The sequence below is a fragment of the Choloepus didactylus genome, chromosome 9 (assembly GCF_015220235.1).
Source record: "Choloepus didactylus isolate mChoDid1 chromosome 9, mChoDid1.pri, whole genome shotgun sequence".
NCBI lineage: Eukaryota > Metazoa > Chordata > Mammalia > Pilosa > Megalonychidae > Choloepus > Choloepus didactylus.
Window position 1 is genome coordinate 68093806 of NC_051315.1, and position 23058 is coordinate 68116863.

At 38.2% G+C, this 23058-nt stretch overlaps 1 protein-coding gene across 7 annotated transcripts in view; it reads left to right on the forward strand.

Annotated features, from left to right (window-relative positions):
- OSBPL6 (oxysterol binding protein like 6) overlaps positions 1 to 23058 on the forward strand; it is a 235251-nt gene that overhangs the window by 148771 nt on the left and 63422 nt on the right. For 6 of the 7 annotated variants that reach the window (XM_037848526.1, XM_037848528.1, XM_037848527.1 and 3 more), the window contains 5 exons: positions 8105 to 8197; positions 17820 to 17942; positions 20387 to 20440; positions 21529 to 21642; positions 21758 to 21928. In XM_037848526.1, the coding sequence (XP_037704454.1) occupies positions 8105 to 8197; positions 17820 to 17942; positions 20387 to 20440; positions 21529 to 21642; positions 21758 to 21928 (555 nt within the window). Of the gene's footprint in view, positions 1 to 3372; positions 3458 to 8104; positions 8198 to 17819; positions 17943 to 20386; positions 20441 to 21528; positions 21643 to 21757; positions 21929 to 23058 lie in introns of those variants that run through there. The other variant, XM_037848532.1, reaches the window with a different exon arrangement.

A 23058-nucleotide genomic window follows, 5' to 3' on the forward strand; every position in this document is an offset into this window, starting at 1 on the left:
CAAGCTAATTGTTTCTGAAAAGGAAGTAGTAAGTTACTACTTCTTTAGCTGTGGTCTTCTGGCTTTGGTGATTTTAATATTTTATGCTATAAAAAAAAAAAAAAAAAAAAAAAAACCCTAGTGGAAATTATTGAGTAGGCTAGTCCCTGCATATCTTTTGCTGTAGGCATTCAGAAGAGCACAGAGTCTGTGTCCTCGTCTGCTGCTGCTGGTTTTCCACTGGTGTGTTACCAGGATCTCTGTCTCCACTCACTGCATCAGTTTTCAAAGTAAATTCTGATGCTCTGGTCATAAGGTGTTGCTGACTATGGTTCCTGGATTGGTGTGTGACATCATGGCCATGTAAGCTATGGATTCATCCCTTCCAAAAGGGCACCCAGACTGTGGAGAGCACAGCCTCTGACCTACAAGATTGTAGCCCTGCAGGGTGTTTGGAGACATCTTTCTGTGGCAAAGAGAATGCATAAGGTTCTTGGACATTTATTCTTGTAGTGTTTATAACTAAGATGTTTATTGACATGGTTTATTGAGTGCCTGCTGTGTGTCAGTCTCTGGTGGCACTATGCATACACTGGGTGCCTACTCTGTGAGTTGCCATGTCTTGTAAGGTAGACATTATTATCCCCATTTTATGGCCAGAGACCACTGAGGCTGAGTGAGGATGATGGTTTCCCCATCACATGGTGAATAGCAGAATAAGGATTGATTTGCTGGTCTTATAGCTGCAGAACCTATGTTCTTTTCTCTACATCATATACTGCAATGCTGAAGTAAAAGCTAGCTGATTTGCTCCTAGTTCTTAAAAAATTGGAAACTAACCTTGAGGTTGCTACAGGGGTGACAAAGAAAATTAACTTGAGGTTACACCATATTTAAGAATAATGTGACCTTTTGTTTTTTTGTTCTACTCATTTCTACACTGTTTCCAGGGAAGGTTGCAGGAGAGGATGCCTTTTGATGTTGTTAGTATGTAACATAAATCGTTACAAGTATATACATATGTAACAATGTGGCTGGAAAAATACTAACCAAGATGTTAAGAGCTATTAACTCTGGGTGGTAGAAATACAAATTTGTGTATGTATGTATGTAGATATATATTTTGCTTATGTGTATTTAAAATTTTTCTTCAATAAATGTAAAATAAAACTATTTTAATTAATTTATAAAATAAGCAATCTTTTAAAAAGAAAACATGGAAAAAAGGGATTATTATCACTAGACTTAACCCGAAGGCAGCATGATAAGAGTGGAAAGAAAATGTGCTTTCGAATCAGATAAAACCTGAGTTTAAATTCTAGCCTTATTAATGTGTCTAAGGCAAATTACTTAAGCTTGCTAAGCCTCAGATTCCTCACATATAAAATCAGGGCTATATAATACCTCCTCACAGGTGCTAATAAATATTACACAAGTCAATGTGCATAAGACATATAAAACATAAAAGAGCACCACAGAAAATTTAATTGCTTACACACACATTTCTACCAATATCTTATGTAGTAATTCTTTCCAAGGGAAAGAAGTCTCTCTTTTTTTTTTTTTTTTTTTTTTTTTTCTGACAGTGAATAGTTGTTCCTATCCAGTGAATCAGTAAATACAGTAGTAATGCTGTGATGGTCGACAGCCACCAGATATTCTACTAAAGAAGTATGTACCCTGTCTTTTAGTTGTAATCATTTCTGTTGTAGCATATGCTACTTGAAATTACTGTAATTTTTGTTGTTTAACATTAGCTTTAACTTCAGTGGAAGGTGGTGTTTAAGAACTTGGGATGGGCATTGCTCCCCAGTAAAGCCAGGTAGGAAAAAAAAAAAAAAAAAAAAAAAGAACTTGGGCTCTAGAGTAAAATCTTGATTCAAATTTCTACTCTAACAATAATTGGCTGTTTGACATTGGGCAAGTTTTTTAACCTCTCTCTGCATAAGTTTAATCAGCCATTAAATAAATTTAGTAGTCATAAATCATAGAACTGCAGTGAAGGTGGAATGAAATAATCCATGTAAAGAATAGAGACAGAGATATAGAAATCACTAAAAATAACTGCCATCATCATCATTATCCCATGAAGGTTGCTAGTATCACTGAAGTGTCATTGATATGTTAAAATTAGATGTAGCTATAAGAGAGACAATCCTAACAGCCAAAATCTTGAAGAAAGAAATACCTTAGAAGTTTCTAATTATTCAAGAAGTATTGCTTTGAAAATATTTTATATAATTCAGAATATAAAAACAACTTAGATAAGATAATCAGACAATTTTCATGGAGTTAACACTCAGCAATGGTCCAATTCCCCTTATTACTCTCCTAAATTTGTACGAAAGGTGACTCTATAAAGAAATTTCTAGCTACAGCCTAAAATATTTCAGGTAATTCCTTTGTATCTTTGAAATGAAACTAAAGTAAGTAAATGCCAGGTTCATCCAACCAAGAGAAGTTCAACAAATCTTCTGGACCCTCATTCTCTCTGAGAGTCATGTTCCTATCCGTGTGAGCTGCACTGACCCGTTCAGCTATCCTTAAATGTCCCATTGTCTGTCTGTTTACCCACATCTTTGATACCAAGTAAACTGGAATACAGTCATATTGGCATGTTTCCACTTGCTGCCCAGGAGGTATTGAGATCAGTGAATGCTAATCTGGGAAACAAACTTTTACCATAGTAAAGGGCTGCAGGGAAATTATGTTTGCAGACGCCTGGAGTCAAGCTGAAGCTGAATATGCAGTTCTTCCCTCTGAGCAGAGGGAAAGGGCTGGTAAGTACTTCCACCTTCCGTGAGTTCTAAGTTCCTTTAAAAACTGATCTGGAATTTAAGTGGTAGTTTTAGTATTTCAGAGGAAACTTGATTTAAAAGAATAACTGCATTTACATAACCCTTTATTTAACTTACTTTTGAAATATGTATAACACCTTGAGGTTATGTGGCTTGTGTTTCCAAATCACTGTGAATGAATATGAAAATAACCATCCTGTGAAGAAAAGTACAAAAAAAAGCATACATTATGCTTAAATGAGACCTCATGAAAAGAACTAATTTTTGTTACTGAAGACGTTGCCAAATTAAATTTGACATGTTCCCCCAGTAACCAGTCTTGGTTTTAAATTTACATCTGAGAGCGCTGTGATTAATGCTTTTTCACCCTTTAAAGGTTAAGTTCTTTCAGTATTTGCAAAAATTGTATTCTATTGGAGGCAGGATTTCTATCATTCCACATTGGAGCTAGAGGGCAGTTTTATGCCCAGTCATGTGTTAATGATTGCTGACAGACTGTTGTCTGCAGATTAGTCAGAGAGCACTGAACAGCTATTCCAGAAGCTTTGACTACATTGTGCAGGGTGTTGAGCTAGGATGGGAGTGGGGTGGAGGGTGGTCGGTGGGATACCAAGATCAAGAAGACCTGGTTTCTGCTCTCAAGGAGAGCTTATTCCAAGTAGAGTGTAAGACTGAGTATGGTAAGTGAAGAAAGTGTCTTCTTCATAGCTGCTAATATTTAAAATATGGCATTCAAGTGGTTAAATGTTTCATTAAGAATAATGAACATCTAGGTGTATGATTATATAACTATTCAAGGATATGACTTTGGTTTTAAAAACATGAGTTTGAAGATAATTCTTAAGGTAGTAGATTAATTTTTTTTTTTTACTGTTGGATTTGCAATGATGGGTTTAGGTTCTAATAATACGTAATAAATTAGACTTAAGAGTTTGTTTAAGAGCTTTGGCTTCTTCATTATCATTCTGGAGGTAAAGTGAAACAACTTTTTTTTTTAAGCTACTGACATTTATTAATGGGTATCAGCTGGTAATTTTCCAAATTATACTTTAAGCTTTTCTGTAAAATAATACATACATTTATGGTAGCTAGTTTGAATAAAAATATTTACTTGCTATTTCTTAGTAAATATTTTTATAATTCTCTGTGCCTTTATAAAGCAATAAAATTTGGGGGTTAGGTTTTTCAGTTTAAATATGTACCCTATTGTACTATATTTGAAATGAATGGCCTTCTTTCTTCAGCAATATAAACTGGTTTTTAATTGAGTGTGTTTAATTTTAATTTTGAGTGTGTTCTTTGTGCCAGGTACTGAGGTAGGTATTTTAGAGATGTCATCTTGTTTAAATTGGGCAATGTACTTTCTGGAAAAAGCCTGGTTTGTTTGGTTGCTGACTCTTCTCATCCACAAAATTCTATCAACATTTTAAGTATTTCCAAGTGCCTTAAAACTTGTTTTTAGTATGTTAAGTATATCAAATTGACTGCTATGTCTGTGGCTTAATTTGGATATCAGGGGATTTCATTTCTTTCCCCTGACCAAGTCGCTTGAGTTAATCCTTTATTTTCTGCCTACATAGTTGCTAAGGTCAAGTTTCTTTCCAGGTTTTGTTTTCTTATCATATTGGGGTTTCTTGTTTGTTTTTTGTGAGGGAGTGGGGAAGGCAATGTATGTGTTTTATTGTCCAGCAATCTGAAAGTACATGGATGGGAGAATCCTTAATGAGAAGCTCAGACCAAAGATACCTGACAGGAAAATGATTTAAGGAGAAGCAGTAGCTACATGGAACAGAGGTCATACAGGAATTTTAAAAAGCGCTTCAGCGTTATTTGGTCTTCTGTATAAGACCTCTCTTTAGAACATTAGCATCACAAGAGCAGTTCTCTTATCTATTTTCTTATCCATAGCCCTGTCATTTGTGCTTGCACAGTGTAGGAACCCAGTAATGATTTGTTGATTTGAAGGAATGAATGAATGAACTAATGAATGCATGGATGATTGACACATGTCACTGACAATTTCTGGTCTTCTATGTTATTACATTTATTTACTGGGGTTTTGTTGTAGCTGCTGAAATTCCACTAAATAGTGATAAGGTAACTTGCCACTAAAATGTGTGGCTTCTGAATGGTTCTAATTCTTGATTAAAAATTAAAAAAAAAATATGGAGGAACTGTTTTTTTTTTCTTGTAGGGAATCATCTCAAATTATAAAGTAATTTATTTGATTTGCATGGGGAACATTTTTGTATCTCTGGAATACAGTGACACCAATGTAACTATTGCACAAGTTTCTTTTTTAGAAACATCAACTAATGCATTTTAAAAATACTTTTAGGGGTTCTTATCTTTATATAATTTACTTTTAGGAAACTTGCTCAAATATATTTGAAGAGTACATGAAACAAGGGTTGTTTTCTTTTTATAGTCTTGTGTGTTGTGTCAGGATAGTTTGGGATTATTAATGAGTAGATTTATGTAGTTTAGATTAAGTTGAATTAAGAAGTTGTAAAGAAATTTTGAAATGCTCTAGTTTTTTCTTAATACTGTTCCTCAAAAAGGCACTTTGAGAAAAGATATGCATAACTTGTATGCATATCAAACTTCTCCATTTTAATTATAAACACAAAATTTTTGATAGCAGTTCTTCTAGAACAGCAGTTCTCTATCTTTTTGGTATCAGGACCCCTTTACGCCTTTAAAAAAATAATGAGGATTTGAAGGAGCTTTTTTTACATGGATTAGATCTATCAGTATATGATGTATTAGATATTTAAATGGATAATGTTTACAAATATTTCTTAATTTATTTAAAAATAATATTAGACCCAACATGTTAATGTAAATAACATTTTTTATTTTTTTTAAATAAACTTTATTTCCAAAACAAAAAGTTTTTGTGAGAAGAGTGTTATTTATTATTTTGCATTTTGCAAATCTCTCTAATGTCTGGCTTAATAAAAGCAAGACTCTCATATCTGCTTCTGTTTTTAATTTTAGAATATTTCTTGTGATGTAGCCTCTGGAAAACTCCACTGAGCACTAGTGAGAGAATGAAAGTAAAAAAAAAGGAAAATAACATCTTGGTTGTTGGGGATTGAATCATGTCCCCCACAAAAGGCATATTCAGGTCCCAACTCCTCATTTTGTGGGTTTTTAGCCATTCATATATAGAAACTTTGAAGATGTTACTTAAGGAGTGCCCAAACTAAGGAAGGCCTTACTGCAATATGGCTGAAGTCCTTATAAGCAAAGGAAACTGGGCATGGAAAAAAGGAAGCTGTGAGCAGCAGCCAAAGCTGGAAGTCAACAGAACCCAGAAGAGAAAGGAGAAGACACCAACCATTGTGTGCAATGGCATGTGACAGAAAAGCCAGAGAACCCCAAGGATTGTCAGCCAGCCAGAAAATACCAACCCTGGGAGAAAGCAAGCCTTCTAGCCTCTGAAACTGTGAGCCAGTCAATTCTTGCTGTTAAGCCAACCTATTGTATGGTATTTCTTTTAGCAGCCAGGAAACTGAAACAGTTTTTAGTACCCGAAAGTGGGGCGCTGCAATGACAGATACCTGAAAATGTAGAAACAGCTTCAGAATTGGATAATGGATGGAGGCTGAAGAATTGTGAGCTGCTTGATAGAAAAAGTCTAGATTGCTTCAAAGAGACCATTAGTAGAAATATGGATGTTAAAGGTAAGGCCGATGAGGAAAGGAAATGATGAATATGCTATTGGAAATTGGAAGAAAGGTGATCCTTGTTATAAAATGGCAGAGAACCTGGTGAAATTGTATTCTAATGTTGGATGGAAGGTGAACTTATAAGCAATGAACTTGGGTATTTAGCTGTTCAGTACAAAGAAACCAGCAACTGATGATATGGGAAATTCTCAGCCTATTCAGATAGCATGCTCTGAGACTATGGCCAGAGTGGCTCAATCAGGGACCTCCCTGAGCTTTCAGGAAGTGAGTCCCCAGAGGACAGGGCTCCGTGTGAGGGTTTAAGTGAACAACCCTTTGCTAAAGAGGGTGTGGCTGAGCATAGATCCAGTCAGCCATTTCAGTGGAAGTCAAGATTGGAAATGCAGTGATCCAGGAAGGGTCTTTGGAAAGTTTTATTGTCTGATGGTTTAGACCCCTTGAACTGTAAGCAAAGCAGAAAAAGGTGTTTGCAATATTTGTATGAGCAGAACCGCTGGCTAGATTGAAAGGGACAAAGAAGGGTTGAATTGACGGAAGAATGACTTCAAGGACAGAACCATGGAAGCAATGATCTGGACCGAAAAGATCTCCTTGGGCCAAGAGAGTGGGCCTCCCACGGGTGTATGGAAAGGGTGGGTCCACTCCTGTACTTGGTGGGACAGGCCATCTGCTCCAGTGCTTAGAGGGGCCAGGCCTTATTTCCCATCAAGCAGAGGGAGTGTCACCCAATGTTCAGAGATGGTGAGTCCTATGCCCCAGCATTTGCAAGAGCCTGATCACCATTCCGATGCTCAGAGAGGTTGGGGCCTTCACCCCAGTATTTCGGGAGAGCATGGCCATTGAGCAGAAAGTGCTTAGAAGGGGTGAAGCTGCCACTCCATCAGGCTCAGAGAACAAAACAATGATCCATAGATGACTCTCAGACCCTGAAATCTAATGAAGTTTGTCCTGCTGGGTTTTGAATTTGTTTGGGACCCATGATCCCTGTTTTCCTTTAATTTCTTCCTACAGGAATGGAAAAGCTTATTCTCTGCCTGTTCCGCCACTGTATATTAGAAGCAGATAACTTGTTTTCTGGATTTCACAGGTCCATCAGACAGAGAAATTTTGCTCTACTATACTAAGTTCATAGTCCCTTTCCACCAATCCCAGTCCAATCCTGGGTGAAAAATCTTATGGTTTTGATTTTCATTTCTTTAAATACTTCTGGGGTTGAATATCTTTTCAGATGCTTTGTGTGAGTTGCCTGTTCTTTGCCTATTAGAATTTTATCTTATTGATCTGTAAATGCTCTCTATAGTCTTCATAATAGACAGCAACTGTTTACTGTATTTCATGAATTGCTTTCTTCTCTGCATATTTATAAGAAATTCTAGAGACTCAGTGGGTTTTGTGTCCTAAAATTTTTCAGGGAACATTGCTCTTACAGAAAAAGACTGAAACCAGCATTGCAGCAGCAGTTCAGCAGCAAATCAGTAAGAGAGACAGACACGATCTGACATTGCTGCTGACTTTGGTCTCCCAGGGAACTTGCCATTTGTAACATAGTTTACTCTCTGTACTTTGATCTATACAGTCTCACCCCCCATCTGTCCACATCTAATCCTGGGCTTTATTTTCATTTATTTTCAGAGTGTCCATATATTGGAAAGGACTGCTTCCTCCAGCACCGAGCCCTCTGTAAGTCGGCAGTTGCTGGAACCAGAGCCGGGCCCCCTCTCCAAGGTCAGTGAGCTCCCCGGGGCTTTCTCAGGCAGCACAGCATGATGCCTGCTGTGGGACCTGTTGAACTGTAAATAACTTTTACACCTGTCTCTTTAAGGTAGCTCTGAAACCAGTTGCAGCGTTACCCTTCCATTTCTTTTTGCCCTAATCTGTAGAGTTTCTGTGCCCTGGGTAAGGCAGCAATAGTGGGAACATGCATTTTCTGGGGGATTTGTAGGGTTACATCCAAAGGTCCAAAATTCTCTTTATTTGAAAGGAAGAAGGCAAGGGACCCTACTTCAATTTCCTGTTGAAGAGATGAGTAAGTACCTCAATGCAAGGCTAATAGAAAGAGATCACTGAGTCTTGTAGTAGTAATAATGATGATGATGATGATGATGATAGCTACTATTTATTAGACACACACTGCATACCAAACACTGTGCCAACTATTTAAATACATTATTCTTTTTAATATAATCCATCTGAAAAGTTCTCTGCAGCGTAGGTATTTATTACATTTTACAAATATGAAAACCAAGAGTTAGTAACTTTCCTAAAGTCAAAAAAACCTGGTACGTAGCAGAGCAGGGGTTCAAACTAAGATTTGTCTAACTCTACAGCTGATGCTTTTAAGTTCTACACCACCTGTAAGAAAAATAGCTCCTACACAGAGGGGGTGTTATATATTCAGGGTTTTAGTCTCCATATTTGACCATCTTAGGAATGAGCTCAGGGGAAAGTGCTGCAGATTATTTAATAAAACCTTTTCTCTTTCGTGAAAACAGCATTCCCTCCCCTTCAGCCTCCTCTTCCTCCGACTAAGGAAACACGTAAATGCCTTTATGTCTCAAATACAGAAATCATAAAGAAAGGCTGAGGAGATGCCATCCTACTCATCCCCAAACCCTCAGCTGACTCACTGAGATTTTCAGTGAGCTAGCTACCTTATCAAGGAACTCTGAAAATGAAATGCATGCAGATTTTGAATTCTCATATGAAAATAGCATTTTATTTCCAAAGAGGGTTAACATCTTAAAATGTATAACTGATCCTTCCTTCTTGCTTTTCCTATATGAAACATAATCCTTTATTCCGCAATACTAGGTTAGTAAAGTGCTCTTTTTTTCTGTTTTGGTGATACAGTAAATAAAGAACAAAGGAATACAAAAAAGAAAAGGACACTTTGCTATCCTAATATCGTGAAATACATACACTCATACCTCTTTATATTTTAGAGACATTATAAGCTGTAAAGTTTACTCTTATCAGATAGGAGTGGGCTACTAAACTAATAAAGGGGGAGTTATTAAACTCTAAAAAAATGATTTGAAGAGAAATAATAGTCAGTCATTTCCATTTGAATGGCAAGTAGAGAGTGCCTGCTTGGTAAATATAACAAGCAATCTCTTTGAAACCTCAGTTTTATCTTATAGGCAGTTAAAAGAGAGAGAGAATAAATAAATATAAGGGCATTGAAGAAAGCAATTAACATTTATTGAGCACCTACTACGTGCCAGACACTGGATTAGTACATGCATTCCCTCAGTCAGGAGACAAGTTGATGAAGTGGGTACTACTATTATTCTCCTTTTGCTCCTAAGGAAACTGAGACTCGAAGTGTAATATTGTCCAAAGTCAGATAGCTGGGAAGTGTATGACAATTAGAACAGAGGGAAATAGAGACCATGATAGTGAGAGACTCACAGAGAAAAGGAAACTTATGCTCAAGTTATATCCAACTGCTTATAGTTCCCTACGTTTGCCATGCTATTTCACTGCTGGTTGCCTGCTCCTTCTATCATCCCTGCCTGAAATGCTGTTCCACATCCCTCTCCTTCCTAAAGAGACACTAAAATGCCTACTCCTCTTTTAAGTTAGGCTCCCAGGAATTATTTTTCAAATGCTGTTCATCAACTCCCTACTCAGGCTATCTTGTGCACTGTCTCTGTTCTTACCACATTTATTTCTGGATTTTATGTTATGTCTTACATCAGGTTCCCTAGAAGCAGAGCCTGAGACTGAGCTTAGGGTGCTTGTGATGTGTGGAGGGGGTGCTCTCATGAAAAGGGAGTGAGGGAGGAAGACAGGGCAGGGGTAGGAGCTAGGCAAAGATTGGTTTTCAGCTGAGTCTACCTTCAGCCTGATCCATGAAGAGCTCTGAAGCATGGATTGTACCTGAGGCAAGGGAGACTTTTTGCTCCCTTAGTCATTTGTACCCTTGTGTCTTTCAGTCATAGAGAGGTATGGAGGAGGGTGGTGTAGCAGCATAGTCTCCCAGGCTAGAAGGTCCCAGCTGTAGAAGGAGGGACTGTTTGCCCCCTTGTTCACAGTATGCACACTCTCAGCAGCTGGGGCATGGGTCCACTGGCCTGATAAAGGGACCTGGGTGGGATAGCAACAGCATCCGCTTTTCACTAATTCTCCAAATTATTGCCCATTTGGGTCTTCCTGTAGGACCAAGAAAGCCTTGTTGTGCTTTGCATTAGTAGCTGGTACTTCTCCTGGGGCCCCATGAAAGTAGAGGACCACATCTAATCCAGATGCCCAGCATCCCACCATCTCTCAGCTCGTTTGAGAGATGGGCTCCCTCAGCACTTGGTTAGTGGTGGAAGAACATTAACATTCTCTATAACAGCAAAAATATTTGTATATTTCACTCAGGTCAAATATTGACATTATCACTTGAGGGCTTTTGACTGTTTATTTTATAAGTAAACATAGGAAACTTGGAGACTTTTAAGCGGAAAATTAATCTTGAAATCACGTATGCAAAAAAAATCCTCAACTTTCACAAAGGAATTTTAGCTTTCTTAAGATAGACCTAGCCTACTAAGCATAGAGGGGGGAATTTGAGCATAATGAAAGTAGAACATAGAAGGTTCTATCTTGGACTGCAGTGGGTGGTTTCATTTCTTACACCCCTTATTTGTAACATTGTCATTGTTTATAATTGAAATAGGAAGAATATTGTCTGCTCTGGTTTTGTCCTTTTGCCTCTTTGTTAGGTTGACAGCTTATTTAAGTGAAAGAACTATATTAAGATTCTTTTCTGGTTTTGTTTTGTTTTTTGTTTTTTTTTGGCAGGGCTTTTATAATAATTGCATCAGAGAATGGAATTATTTGTTCAGAGCCTTTATGCTTAAGAAATATATTTTAACTTTTTGCTTTTTCAATCTTAGCTCATTTTTTTTTTCTTTCATTTTTATTGAGATTGTTCAGATACCATACAATTATCCAAAGATCCAAAGTGTACAATCACTTGCCCCTGGGTACCCTCATACAGCTGTGCATCCATCACACTTAATTTTTGTTCATTATTTAGAAACTCTTCATTACTCCAGACAAGAAATAAAGTGAAAGATGAAAAAAAAGAAAAAAAAAAAAAGAAAAAAAGAAAAGGAAACTCCAATCTTCCCCATTCCTAACCAACCCCCCTCAATTGTTGACTCGTAGTATTGATAAAGTACATTTGTTACTGTTTATGAAAAAATGTTGAAATACTACTAACTGTAGTATATAGTTCTTCCCTATATGCCCGTCTATTATCAACTTCTAATTGTATTGTCATAACATTTGTTCTGGTTCATGAAAGTGATTTCTAGTATTTGTACAGTTGATCATGGGCATTGCCCACCACAGGATTCAGCTTTATACATTCCCATCCCTTGACCTCCAGCTCTCCTTCTGGTGACATATATGACTCTGAGCTTCCCCTTTCCACCTCATTCACACACCATTCGGCGCTGTTAGTTATTCTCACATCTTGCTACCAACACCCCTGTTCATTTCCAAACATTTAAGTTCATCCTAATTGAACATTCTGCTCATACTAAGCAACCACTCCCCATTCTTAAGCCTCGTCCTATATCTTGGTACCTTATATTTGATGTCTGTGAGTTTACATATTATAATTAGTTCCTGTCAGTGAGACCCTGTAATAATTGTCCTAATGTGTCTGGCTTATTTCACTCAGTATATTGCCCTCAAGGTTTTGTCATCAACCCATTTTTTTTAAATATAGTTTTGTTCACTCACCATACATTCCATCCCAAGTAAATAATCGATGGTTTTCTGCATGGTCATACATTTATGTGTTCACCACCATCACCATTATCTATATAAGGGCATCTACATTTCTTCCACAAGGCAGGAGGGAGAGTCAAAGAAGGTAGAGAGGCAAAAGAAAGAGGGAAAAAAAAAGACAGCTAGGAAGCAGCAAAAGGAAAAATAACCTTAAATCAAAGTAGAATAAAGAATCAGACAATACCACCAATGTCAAGTGTCTAACATGCCTCCCCTATCCCCCCCTCTTATCTGCATTCACCTTGGTATATCACCTTTGTTACATTAAAGGAAGCATAATACAATGATTCTATTAGTTACAGTCTCTAGTTTATGCTGATTGCATCCCTCCCCCAATGCCTCCCCATTTTTAACACCTTGCAAGGTTGACATTTGCTTGTTCTCCCTCGTAAAAGAACATATTTGTACATTTTATCACAATTGTTGAATACTCTAGATTTCACCAAGTTACACAGTCCCAGTCTTTATCTTTCCTCCTTTCTTCTGGTGTCTCACATGCTCCCCACCTTCCTCTCTCAACCGTATTCATAGTTACCTTTGTTCAGTGTACTTACATTGTTGTGCTACCATCTCCCAAAATTGTGTTCCAAACCACGCACTCCTGTCTTCTATCACCCTGTAGTGCTCCCTTTAGTATTTCCTGTAGGACAGGTGTCTTGTTCACAAAGTCTCTCATTGTCTGTTTGTCAGAAAATATTTTGAGCTCTCCCTCATATTCGAAGGACAGCTTTGCTGGATACAGGATTCTTGGTTGGTGGTTTTTCTCTTTCAGTATCTTAAATATATCACACCACTTCCTTCTTGCCTCCATGGTTTCTGCTGAGAGATCCGCACATAGTCTTATGAAGCTTCCTTTGTATGTAATGGATTGCTTTTCTCTTGCTGCTTTCAGGATTCTCTCTTTGTCTTTGACGTTTGATAATCTGATTATTAAGTGTCTTGGCGTAGGCCTATTCATATCTCTTCTGTTTGGAGTACGCTGCGCTTCTTGGATCTGTAATTTTATGTCTTTCATAAGAGATGGGAAATTTTCATTAATTATTTCCTCTATTATTGCTTCTGCCCCCTTTCCCTTCTCTTCTCCTTCTGGGACACCAATGATACGTACATTATTGTACTTTGTTTAATTCTTGAGTTTCTGGAGACGTTGCTCATATTTTTTCATTCTTTTCTCCATCTGCTCCTTTGCGTGTAGGCTTTCAGGTGTTTTGTTCTCCAGTTCCTGAGTGTTTTCTTCTGCCTCTTGAGATCTGCTGTTGTATGTTTCCATTGTGTCTTTCATCTCTTGTGTTGTGCCTTTCATTTCCATAGATTCTACTAGTTGTTTTTTTGAACTTTTGATTTCTGCCGTATACATGTCCAGTGCTTCCTTTACAGCCTCTATGTCTTTTGCAATATCTTCTCTAAACTTTTTGAATTGATTTAGCATTAGTTGTTTAAACTCCTGTATCTCAGTTGAAGCGTACGTTTGTTCCTTTGACTGGGTCATAGCTTCGTTTTTGTTAGTATAGGTTGTAGTTTTCTGTTGTCTAGGCATGGTTTCCTTGGTTATCCAAATCAGGTTTTCCCAGACCAGAACAGGCTCAGGTCCCAGAGGGAAGAAATATTCAGTATCTGGTTTCCCTGAGGGTGTGTCTTAGAAAATTGCTCCACCCTTTGATGCCTCAGGTCACTGTGCTTTTCTGCCCAGCAGGTGATGCCTGTTAGCCTGTAATTCTTGACTGGTGTGAGGAGGTATGGCCATGTTCCCCCAGCCTCTGGGGTCTGGTTCTGAATGGAAAGGGCCCCACCCCTTTCCTCCTAGAGAAGACAGACCCCCCAGGTGGAGGTCATTAGCATTTCAGTGGTCTCTCTCTCTGCTTGTGCTGTCTCCACCCTTCTCCGCTTCACAGCCCTGGAAACTGAAAATGACTTGGGCTTTCTCCACTGAGCCAAAAAAGAAACAAGTAGTCCCCTTCAGACCCAGTCCAAGGCAACCCTCTGGCTCTCCCAGGTCAGTCGTCACCCAAAGCCTCTGTCTGTTTTTCGGGGCTGCGTACCTGTAGTGAGCAGTTCACACTCGCTACTTAAAACCCCAGTTGGAGCTCAGCTGAGCTGTATTCGCTTGCTGGGAGAGAGCTTCTCTCCAGCACCACGAGGCTTTGCAGCTCGGGCTATGGGGGAGGGGGTCTCAGGACTTGGTTCCACAGGTTTTACTTACAGATTTTATGCTGTGTTCTCGGGCATTCCTCCAATTCAGGTTGGTGTATGATGAGTGGATGGTCTCGTTTGTCCCCCTGCAGTTATTCTGGATTATTTACTAGTTGTTTCTGGTTTTTTGTAGTTGTTCCAGGGGGACTACTTAGCTTCCACTCCTCTCTATGCCGCCATCTTGCCCCTCTCCCCCAATCTTAGCTCATTTTTTTAAAACAACCTGTGCAGTTAAACTTCCAAAGAAGAGAAAAAAACCACTGTGATAGAAATTAGTAGCTATATCTCCATAGGGTCAGGCTGTTACTGCCTTATGAGTTTAATTAAAATAAAAATTATTCGAAAACATTTCTACTTGTGTTAACTTAGTCATAATTTTACTTTGTTAATTTGAATCTAGCATTTGCTAGGCCAGTGAGGGGATTCACATCACTTTCCTGTGGAGTTTTACTAATATACAGATGTTTATGACCTTCTTCAGACCTACAGAATCTCTTTACTTGATGTTCTTGATATACGCTAACTATATACATGGTATATTATGCAGGGATTATTAATTATATATGAAGATTGTTTTCTTTGTAAAGATAGTGTTCATCATTTTTAATAATTAGATGCACTATCCATGTTTGTTTTTAAAAAGCATATGTACTTATTATTAAGTGTTTCCATTTGCACAAGATACACAGAGAGTATTCTTCATTACAAATACATGGGGAATAAATCAAAGATGAACAGACAAGATTCCAAAAAAGATCTACCCAGAAATAAAAATGCTATTCTTCTAGATATGCTATATATGAATGGGGCCACTAAAAATAGAAATGTCATTAAATACAGCTGATACCGCTCTAAGAACAGAAAGAATGCTAATGAATATATTTACACATATGTGGAGTTGTTATTTTAATTTCTTGGTTATGCCATACTTAAAAAGAAATCAGGAAAAATCCATCCTTTTTATGGAATAACATGTTACCGGCTTTTCCAGTGAGAGTAGAAACCAAAAATACTGGACTTTTCGTAAGAACCTACCATTTTCTCTGATTATTCTAACATTATTCATAAGCAGTACTCACTTGTTAAATGCAATTCAGTATTAAAAATTGGGGATGCCAAAGTCGTCTGCTTGGTACTTGAAATGATAAGACCACAACTGCACCTGTACAATATTGTCCAAAAGCTTGGTATACAGCCTGAAATTGTCTCATCAGAAATGTTAAAATCAAATCACTGTATCTAATTAACAGCTTCAACCAGATCAAATCACAGTTTCTGATATAATTATCTCCAAGTATAAAATCATTTCTTGGGTTGTTTTCTTATATAAGGAGAACTTTATAGACCCTTCAAAGGGTTCTTAATATTAGCCAAATGAATACCAGTAAGTGTGTTTCTGCAGGACATATAGTTCACTCGTCAGGGATGACCAAGAAGATGAAGAGATGATACGAGTCTCAGACTGTCTCCCTAGATGGGAGGTGAGGTTGGGCATGGGGAATGGAGGCATGATGTTGGGTTTAGAAGCTTTTCAGAGGCCAGAACCATATCCTATCCTTAATGACATTAGAATGAGGCAATGTTCAGCCCCTTCTCCTGAAACATAAAGCTTTCTGCAAAAACCCCACCTCACTGACCCATATTTGGACTTAGATTGACTTGGCCATAGGGTAAGTAGCTTCTGTGATGAGAGAGAAAGAAAGGGAAAAGAAGAATTGGTGATGAAAGCACAGCCCTCTTCCTCCTGTCGCCATGGCCGACATCAGCAACTGAATGTGTGGCATCTTTGCGTCTGAGACTTGTTGGAGCTCACAGTTCTTCAGCAGGGTTCTGGGCAGCCACTGGCCATTTGAGCTGGCAGATCCATCAGCCATTCCTGCTGAGGCTCTTGTTTTGTGGTCCAAGGGTAATTTCTCATAGGACCTATCTTTTCAGAAGGTAACTTCCCAAGTCAGTTTGGTACAGGTATTCTGCAGAGAGGCCTGCCCTGGTCCATAGATGTATCCCGCTTCTGGAAGCTGAGGCAACAGAGCAGGTTATACTGAGAGATTTTGCCCCATTGCATTGCAAGCAGGATTGTAGCAGTTATGCACAGGATGTGAAAAGTCTTTGCTGTTCCTTCCTCAGGAGCCACTACTTCTGCTTATTTGTTAAGAGGGCACCACTGGATGATGAAAAAGTTTTGTTAATGGTTGATGGTGATGGTAGCACAATATTATGAATGTAATTCATATCACTGAATTATACATATGAAAGTGGTTAAAATGGGAAATTTTGTATTATGTATATGTTATCACAATACATTTTTTTTTTTTTTTTTAAAAAGGTGCAATCATAGTCCTGGGTATCACTAGACATGCTTGAGATCTAGAATATGGGCTGTTGGAGTGTTTGGTTGGTCAATAGTTAATTTAGAGCTTCATGTGGCCTTAGAAATCTCCTGGTCCTGGGCTTTTAAAACTCAGGAAGTTGCTAAGGTCCAGGTAGGTAACAGGCCAATAGGGACTGGGGCAAACTGAAGACAGGCAGGCTTCCTCAGGGCAGTCCCAGTTTTGCCTATAGGCTTTCAGAAAATGCTCTAAGTTTGGAATTTTAAAATCTGAAGTCTTCTGATTTTTAAATGTGGGTAACTCATTAAAAAATTTTTTTGCAACACCTAGACGAACAAAATGTATACACCTTGTAGATTGAGGAAATTGTGATCTAGTCATGGTTGTTAACAGAGGAGGGCGATAGTGTGGTCTCTGCAACACAGAGGCCTGTCATTGCAGTCTGCTGCTGTTTCCATGGGCTCCAAAGGATGAGTGTGTCTTGGTGTGAGTTGAGCAAGCAAGGCATTTTATGTGCACTCTGGAATGCATGGAACCTCACCAAAAGAAAATACATGACCACAGCACTGCTCGTTAGTGTTAATAGCAGGTTACAAACCACTTTAGACCCACTGTAGCCTATCCATTTCTCAACAGAAAGTCAGGTCTACATAACTAATTAAACATTTGTCATCAAAGCAGTCTTATTTTGAAACTTTAAAGTGCCTCTGTGTCCAGAGAATAACTGTCTGGAAAAGGCATTTTAAACATTTTGAGTACAAGCAATCAAAATTCCATTCTATTCCACAAAGACAGGGTAGCTCCAACAAGTCTTTGGTGGACTTGCATACCCTCCAGCCAGATCTATCTGCAAAACCCATTTTAATTCTTATTTAAAGTGCATAGCTGTGTGTGATGTAAGAATTTGCACTGGAAAGTTGCCCATACTTTTAGTGGGTTGAGTTTTGGTTCAAAAGCAGCTTCTACTTAAGTATCTGCTTTAAGTGTGTCATAAAGCACCTGGAAACATGTGATTTGTTTTTCTTCTTTGCTTTCAGGAAGCTGACAGCTGGGAAATTATAGAAGGGCTGAAAATAGGCCAAACAAATGTCCAGAAACCAGACAAACATGAAGGCTTTATGCTGAAGAAAAGAAAATGGCCTTTAAAAGGCTGGCACAAGGTAAAATTTTCATCATTAATGTTCAGACCACCTTCCTAGAGAGGATCTTATTTGGTAGTATTAGGAAGGAAACCAAGAGGAAGGCTGTGTGTGTAAGACTAATATTCCAGGCATTGTGTGAATCAGATGGGCTGCAACCTGGTTTACCAACCTAAGTCTGAGATCCGTGCTACAATATACATTCAGAGAAAAAAATTTTTATGTGATATTTAAAACCCAATTTGTACACGTTGTTTTCTAATCTTTTTTCACTTAAATTTGTGTAGATATGTTTTCATGCCAGTATATATTTGTCTAAATAGAGATGTTTTTAATGTATGCATGTATTCCATTGGATGGTTTTATATTGTATATCTCACCATTTTTTTATCCAATTACCTCCTGCTGGATATGTAGGACATGTCTAATTTTTTTACTATTGTGATGTTATGAACATCTATACATATGAACTCTTGACATAGATTCCTAGAATTATTGCTGCCAGTGCAAACTAAAATTGGAAAATCACTGGTCCTGGAAGTTTGTTTACTGCTCTTTAAAGTATATAGTTTATTCCTCTTCCCTCTCCCCCACATCCTTTTTCTATGTCCCAGTTTTAATTATGGAGAAAATATTTTTTTACTTTATTATTGTAATCACCTGAGTAGCAAGAGTTCTGTGATCCTAAGGAGAGGGTCGTCTTCCATTTTCAATATTGACCCTTTGATAGACCGTCCAATGTCTGCTCTGAAATCACTAGAAGAATAAGCTCAGCTGTTTGCCACAACTGCTCTTCATGGTTGCATTCAAAGAAGAGTGGTTATGGATGATAATTTCCTCGAGGAAATGCATTTTTTGTTCTTTAAAGGAAAATCTGAAAATAAATATCAGTGGGAAAGGTTGCCCCAATTCCCTGCCACTGAGGGTGGAATGAAAGCAGGGCAGAGGCTCCTGACTAGCCTGCCCTCTCCCTTGTCAGAAACCATCTCCAAGGATCCCATAATATTATCCCAATGCCAGGAATCTTTCTCCACCCTTGTTCTTCCTTGGGTTTTGGCCCAACTGGCCATACTCCTTCACAGGATCATCTTTGCCTTTCATTCTGACTTTACTGCTTTGCAATTCCTTAAATCAATGGCCTTGCTTCTCTCTTTCCCTCTGACTGTCCTATGGGTTATTTATCCTAAGATTCTTTGATAGATAGGAATGGATAAACAGAAGAAAGAGGTCATAAAACAAATGTTATATGAATTGCTGAGTTTGATTTAGTAAGTGCTATATGATTTAGTGTTTGATTTAGTGCTCTAAGTCCGTATTTCAGCAAAACTGGCTATGTTTCAACAGATTTTTCTGGATCATGCCTGCAAACATTTTGCTACATAAATAATAAGAAGCTCTCTATTGCATTGCCTTTCCTCCTGGTCTCTAATGCTGCCATATATTTATTCAAGCCTCAGCCCATTTGCCCAAGCCATGAGCAGCTGAGTATTCAAGTCCTTTTTAAATATAGAGATTCTTTCTTGTGCTTATTTGTTGCACCCAAAACCTGTAACAAAGGGGTTACAGTAGCCTTCTTTAGCTGTGTGTACGGTGTCCTTGGGCCTGACTGCCTGCCACCTTAGCAGCTAAGAGTTACTGAATCACATAAAAACTTTCCAGCAGAGTAGTTTTCCAGGGACAGAAAGACTCCCCGCCTCTGTAGATACTAAAGGAAGGCAATGGACCATTGTTTGGTTGGGTCTTAGGAGCTCTTTGTCCTACTGTGAATTGCCCAGGGGAGGAAAATCGACACAGAAAGTTCCTGAGTGTCTATGGAGCAAAACTGGCAAGATCTGTTTATACTGGACTAGGAGCATCTTGGAGGAAACAAAAATTAACCCCCACCCCCAAAATGCCTTTAATGCAGTTCAAAAAGAATTTTTAATCTCTTTTTACTAACACTGAAATGTAAATGTTTTGCTAAGTAGAGAAATGAGCATATTACTAAGGCCACTTCTTTAACTTCCAGATAATTCATTATTCATATGTCCGGTCCTGTAACTAAAACAGCTTCTTGACGGATTTCAGCATTTTCAGAAATTATCCTTGGTGTCCAGGGGAAGTTCAGCAGTCACCTCCAGGGTGGAAAAGTCCATGTAGACAAGTTCCTCACAGAATTGTTCTGTGACCTTACCCAGGTTATTCTTTCCTACACCTGTCTCATTTCTCACTTTCAGAAATATCCTGAAGGTCTTAGTTGCAGGTCCTGAGATTTCCTCCCTTTTAAAGAGGTAACAGTGAAAAAACTCCGTCTCTTCTGGATTTCCTTTTAGTGTCATGTGCCATGTCCAGGTGGCATTGAATCCAGATACATTAAAATGATCAAACATATTGATAACCACATGCCACGCAATGGACCCACACTTGTGAATGTTTTATATGATTCAAAATACAGACATTAACTGTGGGTTGTTTGATTCTTGCAGCGTTTTTTTGTCCTGGATAATGGAATGTTAAAGTATTCAAAGGCACCACTTGATGTAAGTAGAACACAGGACGTTTTTCAAATATTGATTTAGAGCTCTGCTTGAAGTGAGTAAATACCATAATTGTAAGCCTCATGCCATAGTTACTAGCTTTGTGCATTTCTGTGTCTCTAAAATTTAACAAGCCACCAAAACTCTGTGTTCCATAGAGGATGTGTTCTCTGCTTATACTTAATCTAGTGTAAAAATCTCAAACTGGTGCACGAGGACTTAATTTAACCATTTGGATGTTTGCCGTTAAAAGCACAAGCTTAACTATGAGAGTGACATATTTTTAAAAAATGACACTTTCTCTTGGAGAGAAAAATCCAAATAGGCTGTTTTCTGCATCTGTCAATAAACTGTGCTTTATATGTCTTTTTTGAGATTTAAAGCAACCTTTGTTCTTGTTGATATCTTTTTAAAACCTGTCTTTTGAATTGCACTTCTATTTCATACATCTTTATTTCTTGGGAAATCCCAACCCACTAAAAGTATCCAAATTGTTTTTCTTTGATATATAATTATAAAGTAGTTTGCATGTAAAACTGGAACATTCCCTCCTGGTTATCATTGTGGTTTAGGCGAAAGAACAGAGGGCTTAAATTTCTGTTGTCCCTGCCTCCGCCTTTGAAGCACTTATATGCCCTTGATCAGAAGATGGCAGCCAGAAGCTAGATCCTGCTGCTCTGTGCTCTCTAATCCCATCTGCCCAATTCTGCCCCAACAGCTGTCTTCCAGCTGATCACTCAGGGATATTCCTGGTTATCAGTCAAAGATATAGATATATTAGGAGCCGTTAAAGATATCTTTTGGGATATAAGCTGTGCAATGTAGAATTAAGAAGAAAAGACACTATAGGTTCTGCCAAAACCAGGAATAAGAGATGCACAGTCTTGCTTATTGAAATTGATGTGAAGTCACAGTAACTTCAACTACCCTCAGATTAAGAGAACCTTAACCATTTTTTTCTTTTTCAAGGAGGTACAGTATTCTAATTCCTATAGACATGTTGAAGATTACATTGAACTTACTTAAAATAATACAGAAACACATCTAATTTTCTATCCTTACAAGTCTACTTACAAGTCTTTTGATTGCAGATTCAAAAAGGGAAGGTCCATGGGAGCATTGATGTTGGCCTCTCGGTTATGTCAATTAAAAAGAAAGCTCGGAGAATAGACCTTGACACAGAAGAGCACATCTATCATTTGAAGGTGAAATCGCTTTTAAACGGTTTCTCTGCCATTTGTCATGGGAAATCACTTGGCCTCTGTCAGTGGCAAGCAGGAGACTGATATCACAATTACCTTCTCTTGTTTGTTGTTTTAGGTGAAATCCCAGGACTGGTTTGATGCATGGGTCTCCAAACTACGCCATCACCGTTTATATCGTCAGAATGAAATTGTGAGATCACCAAGAGATGCTAGTTTTCATATATTTCCTTCAACCTCCATGGCTGAATCCTCACCAGCTACTAATGTTTCCATGGTGGATGGAAAGGTATGACTCTGTTCTAAAAAAAAAAAAGCAGCCTTGAAGTTGCTAAGAAAATTATACAAACATTTAACTGAATCTCACTTGAAAAACCAGAGAGAGAAGATTTACTTTGCAATGTAATGCTCAGAAGACAACAGTGAAATTTAGCATCAAAGATAATCACAAGTTATAGATTAGGTTGAAATGTGGATCACCAAGAGAATTAATGCTTATTTATCCTTTATTGAATGAACTACTTCCTAATTTTATGTGGCTTTGTAGGACTGTTAGGAAGTTATCAGCAACCTGAAATCCAGTGCTTTCCTGAGTTGGTAATAAATTGCTGAATACCCCAAAGTTTTGAAAATGAAACTTGCTTTCCTGCCTTGCACTTTAATATATAAATGACCAAGAGAGAGACCAATAAATTTTCCTGTGAAGTTAATGCAAGTAAATGGGACATAATAGAAACAGTACCTATTTGAGTGACCAGGTACCATGTGAAACGTTTGACATCCCTTCATCTCTGATCTTTAATTTAGCCAAGGATCAGAGAGAAAAAAAAATTGTCCAGAAGTTACATAGCCGTTAAACAGCAAAGCCAGGATCTGAACCCATGCTTCTCTATTTCCAAAATCAATGCCCTTTCCGTTATATCTGGTACTAGACAAATTAAGGGAGGCAGAAGTTGTTCTTTGGGCTTGTTCCAGTTTGCTAAAGCTGCGGGAATGCGAAATACCAGAAATGTATTAGCTTTTAAAGGGGGTTTATTAGGTTACAAATTTACAGTTCTAAGGCCATAAAAGTATCCAAACTAAGGCATCAACAAGAGGATACCTTCACTGAAGAAAGGCCGATGGCATCTGGGGTTCCTCTGTCACATGGAAAGGCACATGGTGCCATCTGCTGGTCCTTCTCTCCCAGGCTCTGGCTTCAAAATGGCTTTCCCCAAAATGTCTCTGGGTTTCTGTCTTAGCTTCTGTCTCTCATCTCCTGTGCATCCCTGCTTGTTTCTCCTAGGGCATTTCTCTCTGAGCATCTGTAGGTGACTCTTTTAGCTGCTCCAGGGCAAATTCTGAATTCCATCTCTTAGCTTCTCTCCTGGTTCTGGTTTCAATGGCTGTCTCCAAAATGTCTCTAGGCATTTTTTCTCT